Genomic DNA, 9621 nt, shown 5'->3' with positions numbered 1-9621 from the left:
TGCGATTATGCAGATAACCGGTTACGCTTTACAGCCGTCGATATGGTTGTTTGTACCTGAGATTTAACTGTGGAAAACATTACTATGGAAAAGAACCCTTAATATTAAATTAGTTAAAATGCTGTGCACTTTTTACTTAGCAGTAATATTTCAGATCTGATGTAGTTGAAGTATTTATTAATTTCATCCACGAATCCCCAATACTTAATAGTCTTTTAATGTAACATTTGTAATCACATAGAAAAAGATTGTATTTATCCGATTACACAGAACAAGATTGTAATATCTGATCACCAGAGACCGATCATTTGTCTTCCGGTTCTGCTGGAAACAGGAGGTCTACCACGACTTACGAAGCAACGGATATCGTTTCAGCTTCGTATCGGACCGGATGCTACCACGAATCACGTACGAAGATCGTGATTTGACATAAGTCCTTACTCCGAAACGTCAAATGACAGCTTTCGAATCGAATTTTGACATTTACTTTCATCGTAAAACTGACATATGTAGTACGTATGAGCTTCGTTGCGGACGCAGTCACGTGGTATCGTATTTCGTGGTAGATTTCCAGGTTGTTGTTTTTCCAGGCTTTTTGTAATAACACACAGTTCGTCGGTGTAAATTCCGAATACAGTGTCGGTTGACAATGTTTACAAACTTTTTAAAATGTGTATATATTATATATCTAGCTAATTTTATGTATAACATATCAGTAATAATAAAACTTTCTATTCAATAATATTCATAACCATCATAATGCCTATTGTTTTTAAATTTAATTTAAAACGCAGTAGGTATAATGCTACAAATATTGAAATGCATTAATTAATTTATACATTAATAATATATAATATTACATTAAAGATATACTGTCGAATTACAAAACTCTTTGTTTTATTACGTTTACATATACATATACGTTTGCCTTAGGGATGTGAAACTCTAGCTCCATTTTTAGATACAAACGACTTATTATGCTATATTTGCAAATACGCCTGTAAATTCTAGACTTTCTGCTAACTTTTGAGTCCACAGTTTGATAATTTTAAAATAAATAATTGCTACTTTTAAAATTGTTTCATTCCAGACCTGATATTTCTATATGTGGAATAAGTTCCCTTACTGGAGCGATGCCAAGTGACGCGTTGCGTCGGCGTTGCGACCGCGACACCTGAGCGGTGACGCTGCGTTGTACGTCTGTGTTCTGTGTTGTAATATAAATTAGAACTACTGTAGTAACATGTCACGTGGTGCGTTGAAACAGCGCGCGGAGACGGAACGCGTACCTACCCGTCGGACAAGGGGCCAGGAGACGAAGCGAATAGGGGTGCTGCGGCGCGTAAGTAAGCGGCGTTACGTTGCGTCATAGTGTTGATCGTGTGGTGAACTGTGCGTTGAAAATGTTTCGACGACGTAACGCACCGGCAGCGCCCTTGTGGCATCGCTCTTACTAGATGACTTCAAATTTAAGGAAGATAACCACCGCCACTGGTTACGTTGTAGTAAAATTTCAATAAATTTTTCATTTATTCAATAATTAATAAATGAAAAATTTCTGAAAAATATAAAGCAAAATTTTCCTCTGGTTATGATATGATATTCTCCGAAACGTCATTTAATTTTATGACCAAACATTTTCATTTAATTCTTGTATCATCTGCACAATATAAAATGGTTTTATTATTTTTTATACATAATGGTGCAATAAAACCACAAATATTAATAATACAAAAGGCGAGAGATGGATTTGTTACTAAAAGAGATCTCTTCCAGCCAACCTAAAACGGTGAGGCCAAAAGTCATAAGGGGACAACAGCCTGCAAGAGAGAAAAAGTGAAAAATAATGTTTTGATTTTAAGCTGCTGTGTGATCGAAATTAATTTAACTTATTAGTATAATTAAATAGATTCCACTTTGTAATTAAGTGTATTTTATTTTAAATAACGAATTCCTAATAAAAATTGAAACGTTGATAACAGTTTTGAGTACAGTAGAAATGTTATAGGTATTATATAGATATACGTATATGTCGATATTTGTTTCCTTATGTACTTTTCAAAAATGTTTTTTAGTTACAGTCATAACATTGAATACCGGTAGCAAAATACTCCTTATGGATGGATACATGTTTAAGTTAGACGCACATCTGAAAAATGGTACAAGATGGACCTGCAACCAAAAAAGACACAACAAATGCGGAGTTTTCGTACATTTGAATAAAAAATATAAAGTTATTTTAGTCGGGAATAGTCACAACCATGTTCCGATTTTAAGCCCATTATTTAAAAAAATTATATTGTAATTTCTGCGATGACAGGTTTATTATAAGCATGCTTTTTTATAATGAAATTAGTTCGAATTGTAGTGATTCTTTAATAATGATATATTTTATTTTTTAAATGAGTGTTGTGCCTAATTATAAGCATAAGCCTAAGTGTTTGTTTAATGTTTAATTTTAGTTATATCCTAGAATTTAAGTAGACATTGTAAAATTCAATTAAATGAACGAATGAAGTACAAATTTCGAATCTAATCTGTGTGCTCGCCGAATAGAACGTGTTTAGATTTACTTCGCACTTGTATGTAGTTTGACACTACCATTAGAAGTTGTTGAGGTTGTTTAAAGAAAAAAACATAAAAATGTTACTACTAGTTAGTTAGGTACACAGTTTGATGACCGGTGGTTTGTACTGTGGACCGATTTATTTTTAGGGTGTTCTGGGCAATGCCAATTGCTCCGGTACTTATAGTATCTGTATTATTTCTCTCGTGAGTTTGAGCGTAATTTGTGGTTGTCTATGTGTATGTCCATGGCACCCGCGACTCAGAGTTTCCCTAGTGCGAGGCTATGTTGAGTGTGTGCGTGTGCGTAGGGCATTTCCTAGTTTCACATAGTGACGTCACAGACCTCTGCTTCTCCTATTCCGCGGGGTTTTTCTCATCTGTTCCCGTTTCTGCTTCCGCAATTTTTCGTGACGGATGAGGCGCGCCCGCGCGCGGTTTTCTTGGTGGTGGGGCGCGTGATTGTTAGTAGTTTTGTGTTGTGTTAAATGCAATTATCAAATAAAAAACGAGTCCTGTTTGGAATTATTCAAAGGAGATCTTTGTGGTACACTTTGATTTCCGCACCCGATTTTGATTCCGTTTCCGCTAAGATTTACATTTGACATCTATTTCCGTTATGACACTTCTGTTGCGTCACTATTTTGAGATCAGGTAATTGGTGTGTTTGTCTGGCACATTATCATTATTATTACAGGTTCTTACCACGGTATGATCGTTTCGTCTTTCGAAATGACCTGTGACCATGAAGCGCATGGACTGAAATATCGGGTAAAAAAATCATATCGTGGTGAAAAACTATTTTCATCCGCCATGTTGTAAATTAAAAGGCAAAAGTTCATATAAAATCCGTTTTAAGTTGCACACTAATCATGCCAACTACCTGTTCATCTGGCTGGTTTACAGTGACTGTTTTTGTTGTAGATCGAGTAAAACATTTGACAATTTTGTGTGATAAATTGTACAGCGCCACCATTTATAAACATTCTCTATAAAAACAAAAAACATTAATTATATTGTAAAAGATAAGCAAAGGTAGACTTGTCTCTAAAAGGCAGCGAGAGCAGACTTAATAAGTGGGCAAAAACCATGTTCTAATGCGCTCGCTATCGGTGATTGTCATTGTAAACACACGACTGAGGCGCATCCACAGTTGTGTAATATATTGCATGTTTGTCCGATCACCGTCGTTGTTCTTCTTTTGTAAAAAAATTGTCTTTATATAAAAAAGTGATTACTGTCTTGTTGTTTTATTTTTACCTCAATAAATTTATACGTATGAGTAGATAAGTTTAGGTGATAAGTGACAAAATCAGTAAGGTATCTTACATAACGGTCCCTAAAATTGAGATTTTGTCAACAGAATCTGAGAATGTTGCTACTATAGACAGCAAGGACGAAATCAGTGAAGAAATATTGAAAATGATTGAAGAACATGGACTCACTGAAGAATTAACTGAAGTGGAAAGTGAGGAACATGAAGATCCGAAAGACGATGTGGCATTTTTTATTGAATCCCGAAGAGGAAAAACGGTTTTGCAATACAACGATTTCAGATATAGAAGAGCTTATAAGACGAAACACGGGACTCGTTGGAATTGCTCTGTGTACAAGAACTGTCCAGGTTTTGTTTACATCAACGATAATAATGAGATTATTATGACAAACCAGGATCATGTCCATGATGATACTCCTACTTCTGCAGTAACATATGACAACACTCTAGAACAAAGTGGTAAGACATTTTCTCTTTAAAAAAATAAACAGCCGGCTGCCTTTATAGAATAACGCAGTTTTGCAGAATACGACGCATACTGCGACGAGTAGAGCAAGCGAAATTGTATCGTGAATAAAGCACCAATCTTCTTATGTCGAAAAATTTTATTGATTTCATGTAAGAAGATGCGTGCTTTATTCACGATAAAGTAAATACATATACTTAGTTCACAACCGTAGTATTCTGTAATACTGCGTTACTGTAATAAAGGAAACGGAGTATACGATTTTGCTTCTCCCGAAGACTCTGAAATGAAAACATTTGACCGAGTTGTGCAATTTTTAACTTATCGTATTATCATTTTATAAAGGTAAAAAAGACAATTAACGACTTTCACTAGTAACAGGTTTACTTACTATTTATTGTTTTTCCGATTTTACCAAGTGGTGGCACGCATTATGATTGCGGGTATTAAAAGCGATGTAGTGGTTTTAAACTGGTTAGTTGTACTGATCGTTTAGTAGATAATTATGAGAGACTTCAAATCCAGAAATATTATTATTCAATATAAAGATCGAACACAAAGAAAAATTCTATCGACCAGACAGGACTCGAACCTGCAACCACGGGATTCCGTTCCCATCGCTCTTCCAACTGAACTACAGGTCGAGTTTGCCGAGTGGACGGAATTTTTCTATGTGTCTGTTGCAGGTCTATGCATTGAGTTTTCGGCTTTCGACGCCGTAAGTGCAATGTGTGGGAGACTTTATGATCCTGCTCAATCAGCCGGTATTTTTTTTAATAATTATGTTGATTATGGTTGTATTAAATAATTATAACACACTAGTGGAGTCATTTTACAAATCTAGAAATATTTTCAGTGTTTTTCCCTTTGCCCTGAAACGACGCTCATAATGTTTTTTCTATTACAGACACAGCAGTTGTAATTACATCACGAAAAGGCAAAGAAATGCTGCTCTTCCGCCAGTACACCTATCGTAAACAATATGAAAAAGGTGATAGGTGCCGTTGGGTGTGTTCCACCTTAAAGAACTGCCGTGGCTGCGTTTTCACCGACAGCAACAACTTTATTACTTCGGCTTATGTAGACCATTGCCATGACCCTCCCAAATACTATTTGAAGCCAAGTCATGTTCTTGAAGCGTTAAGGGAACCTCTTATAATCGAAACTGATTAATTTTTCAGCAGTTAAACAGTCATATCTTATTAATTTTACTAATAATTAAGTATTATAATCGTAGTTTTCAGCATTGTTATTATAATTCGGCTTTTTTATAATTATGTAAAATAGGTTAGGAATACATTTTATTTTTATTATTGATATAAAGATTGAACAAACACAAAGAAACATTTTTTCGATCTAACTGTACTCGAACCATTGTGGCTGCCTTTCTTGCCTCTGAACTACGGATCGACCCAGCGGATCTTAAGAATTTCTCTATGTGCTTGCAGCGGATCTTTGTATTAGGTGTAACTTGTGAAAACTTATGAAAGTTTCTTCACTCGGAAACCACGTCTAATTTTAGTCAAAAACCGATTTTTTTATAATATCAAGTGATGGGACGAACAAGTCGTGCCCCTGATGGTAAGCTACACTCCTGTCCATGACAGTTGCAGTGCCACTCAGCTCTTTAAATCGCAAAGATCTGAGGCGCACTGCCACATAAGTCCCATGTGCCTGTAATTTCACCAGCACCCTTACCCTTCAAAACCATAACACAGTAATCCTGACGCTGACTGCTTGGCAGCAGAAATAGATAAAGTGGCAGTGCTTCCCTGGACGAACTCTTTCTATACGTGTTACACATTCTTTACGTGTTAATTTACTGATTTTGATTTAGGGAATCACTAAACTTATTAACGTGCAATCGTCTTGATGCGATCGTGTTTAATCACACTTGTTGCATTAAGCCGCCCTAGTTGTTGGCATGCGTAGGGACGCTATCGGCAGTTCGCAGGAAACAGATTCATTGCCTACCTGTGTCGAGCCGGGTTCGTACGAACCGATGCGAAACGCAGAACGTCTTTTTCGCTCTTACATTCATGGGCATGAAGCTTTTTCTGACCGGATTAATGCGATTCTGCGTTAGTAAGTGTGGTGACTCCGAAACGTCACTTGATAAAAGCTTAACTACAAATTAAAACTCCGCGCTCCGTTCAAAAGTAATCCGGTTTACCAATTACCTTGAACTTATTTCTGGTTTAGTTTAAGTTAATTGGACAGTGAAGTAATTTTAGAAAATTATGTGAGGTGGAAGATTAACCGAAACTCCCTTTCGAAATATAGAGATAGAAATATTTGTTTTCTATTTTCAAACTAGCTTTCAAATATTGTAATCGATTTTCTTTCATTAAATCCCGATATAAAATCGAATATCTATCGAATTCATTTTTCAATCGGGTTGCCGGTTTGAAAATGTGACATGTTTTAATAAATAGTCTAGATGTTGTCATTATAATCATTACAATACATCAACTTTAGTATAAAAATAAGGGACTAGTTAAGAATTTTATTTGTATGGTTTGGTTTCCTAATAAGCAAACAATAAATTCTAGTGCGTATATATTCATTTACTGTAATTTAACGCATTAATGAATAAGACAGGTGGTTGAGTGGGAGAATGGTTGCTTCTCAATGAAATAGTCGACAGATCGAGTCTCTGCGGACTTTAATTCTCAATTACGCATCAATTTAAGTATCATTAATAATAGAAATTTAAGTATCAATGCTTCTAAAACGGTTAAGCAAAACATCGTGGTGAAACTTGCATGTCGAGGATGATATACAACTCTTAGTAAACGTGGGAAGTCCCCAACCCGCATCGTGCTCGGCGGACTATCGCCTAAACCATAATATAAATAAGACAAGTAGCCTAACTACCACCTTTTCGGCGCGTCAATGCCTACAAATCGCTCGGGAGGGTAGGGTTGTCAGATTAAAACATAACATAATGTGTTCATCACAGTATTCTCGTGCTATGAAATAATCTTCGTTAAATGCAATATTTAAATATTTATGTTTTTTATACCAGTATCACAGATTGGTATCTCGATTATGGGAGTATGTTTCTGTAATAGAAATGAAATGCTGAACAATTCTGAATTTTGAGGCACTCTTGTTCAAACAACCATAAATAACGCAGACGTTGCAATTTTGAATAAAATGAATAGTGCTTGCAATGGCCCGGGATGTGCAATACGAGTGCTCTACGAGATTATGCCGAATGTGAGCGTCTGTACACGGCGCGCGGCGGCCTTGCACACACATAGAAGACGCATTGCTACGTTTTTATGGAGTTACATTACTTGTCTAGAAACCTCTCCTTAAAGATGACGAAGAGTTGCCGACAATTACGATGTAAATGAATATAGACGATTCTGTAACGTTTGAACAATTATGTTATGTACAAACGTATAGGTTAACACATGACATTTTAGTTTAAATAGCACAAAATTAAGGTGTTTAATTATTTTCCCAATAAAGTTGAATTTTCGTAAATTGTATACCTGTCTTTATTATAACCGATTACATATTACCGGATTTTAATTATAGATAAGTAACTCACAGCGGCTAATGTCACCTCAAAAATAATGTTGCCATGTTTACTATTTAATGAGGTGTTTGGTTTAGTTCTCAATCAACTAATTAAAATAGAAACAGTAAGTAATGATAACATTTTTATATAAAAAAAAACCTGAAAAGTTTGCTTATTGGCTTTTTTTTGCTTATTGGAATTACATCTATTATCGACCAAGTTTTATTGAAATCGGTTAACGGAAAGTGCGCGAAACCGGATTCATCACCTACTTTGCCACCCTTACCTTAAAAAAAATGGGACCAATACTGAGGCAATACTCTTTCTAACAATTATTTTAATGAACAAATTATTAAAAGGACACAATTTACCTTGGTAACCTATTCAGTGAGTTAATGAAACCGATCCTTTAAAATTACACTATTATATTTTTCATCAAAAACTAGCAACCTGTTAAACGTCAGTATATTATCTCTAATAAAAAAATCCGAGTACGTTTATTTATTTAGACATACCATTGGTACATACATACATAGAAACTTGCATTGTCTTGTTATATACACAGTATGTTATGCCATTACAAGCGTATGCAGCGATTACGCAAGGTAACATTCTTTTCTCTGACTTTTATCAAATATTTTATTTAGTTGAAAAAAAAATTGTAAATAAGAAATGATGAGCACATGAGCTCGAATAACATAAGAGTTTTTCTTCTTATAGTGTCTATACTTGTTTTATTTTATACCTGTATGGACTTTGAATAGTATGATTGTAGTATGTCTGCCACCTTGATTGCACTGTCCGTGGCCGCGTTAAGACCATCTCAAGTGTGAGGGAATGAGAGGCAAACCAGCTACATGAGCTATGTTCGGGTTAGACAAGCATCTCTGAAACATTTACACATCTTGACTATGCAGTGACCTATGGATACCCTCCGCCCGGCGAAGCGAACGATGGCTATGTCGAACTCGTACCAGCTAAAGACTACTTAACGAGTCTCTCTCTACGCTCTATGCTGATGACGTACCGAAATACAATGCACGTCATCCTGCCTCGAGGATCTGTCTTTGTTAGAGCACGGAATGTCCCCGCATCCGATAAACTTATCTGAATTATTCCGTATTCTTGTTAGGGCATTCAAGGGGATGACGAGGAACGCACGGTAATGGCATCGCACAGTGTTTTTTTTACCCCTAAAATCGGACTTGTTAACAAAATAATCAGACAAAACTTTTCATTCGAATACATGAGTAAAACTCCCATGAGTCTCACTACCATAGTTTTGGAGAAAACCTCGACCTAAGTTTATGTCCCATATTTAGTATTTTTTTTAATAAAATTCTAGTGGTCTAATCGCTGCAGCTACGTAATTCGTTAGATTGTTTTTAGAAAGCCTTAGTTGTAGGCATATTACAAACGCTTTTTGGCCGCGCTGGCATGTATAGGCTGCGAGTAAATCGCCATTTAGCCATTTTTCACTTTATTTTTTCTGGGTTTATTATATGCTAGTTGGATTCTGCAACTTGCTTTAAAACCTAGCTGCACATAAAGACTAATTCCACCAAAAACATCAAGTACTAACTCCGCACAATTTCCGAAATATATATTTTGGGTGAAGATCGAGGTAATAGAACCAGCGCTAGGCTAGGTATCACAAGACGTGTTTGTACTGGTAGTGTATAATGAGTCGTGTGGTCGTTTGAACGAACTTATTGAAATAAATTCCACAGTAAGACGCTGCGGAAATGTTGACCTTTTTTTTACAGACGCTGGTCACCATCA

General features: G+C 35.9%; 1 protein-coding gene across 1 annotated transcript; it reads left to right on the top strand.

Moving 5' to 3' along the window:
- Positions 1-3905: 3905 nt before the first annotated feature.
- Positions 3906-7823, top strand: LOC113238026. Its single transcript, XM_026474751.1, has 2 exons — positions 3906-4300; positions 5215-7823. The coding sequence occupies exons 1-2, from the start codon at positions 3988-3990 to the stop codon at positions 5478-5480; spliced, it is 579 nt and encodes a 192-aa protein (XP_026330536.1). The 5' UTR covers positions 3906-3987; the 3' UTR covers positions 5481-7823.
- Positions 7824-9621: the final 1798 nt, after the last annotated feature.

The sequence above is a fragment of the Hyposmocoma kahamanoa genome, unplaced genomic scaffold (assembly GCF_003589595.1).
Source record: "Hyposmocoma kahamanoa isolate Upper Pololo Valley unplaced genomic scaffold, ASM358959v1 94, whole genome shotgun sequence".
NCBI classification, from domain to species: domain Eukaryota; kingdom Metazoa; phylum Arthropoda; class Insecta; order Lepidoptera; family Cosmopterigidae; genus Hyposmocoma; species Hyposmocoma kahamanoa.
The sequence above is the reverse complement of the archived record's forward strand: the minus strand, read 5'-3'. Positions and strand labels throughout refer to the sequence as shown.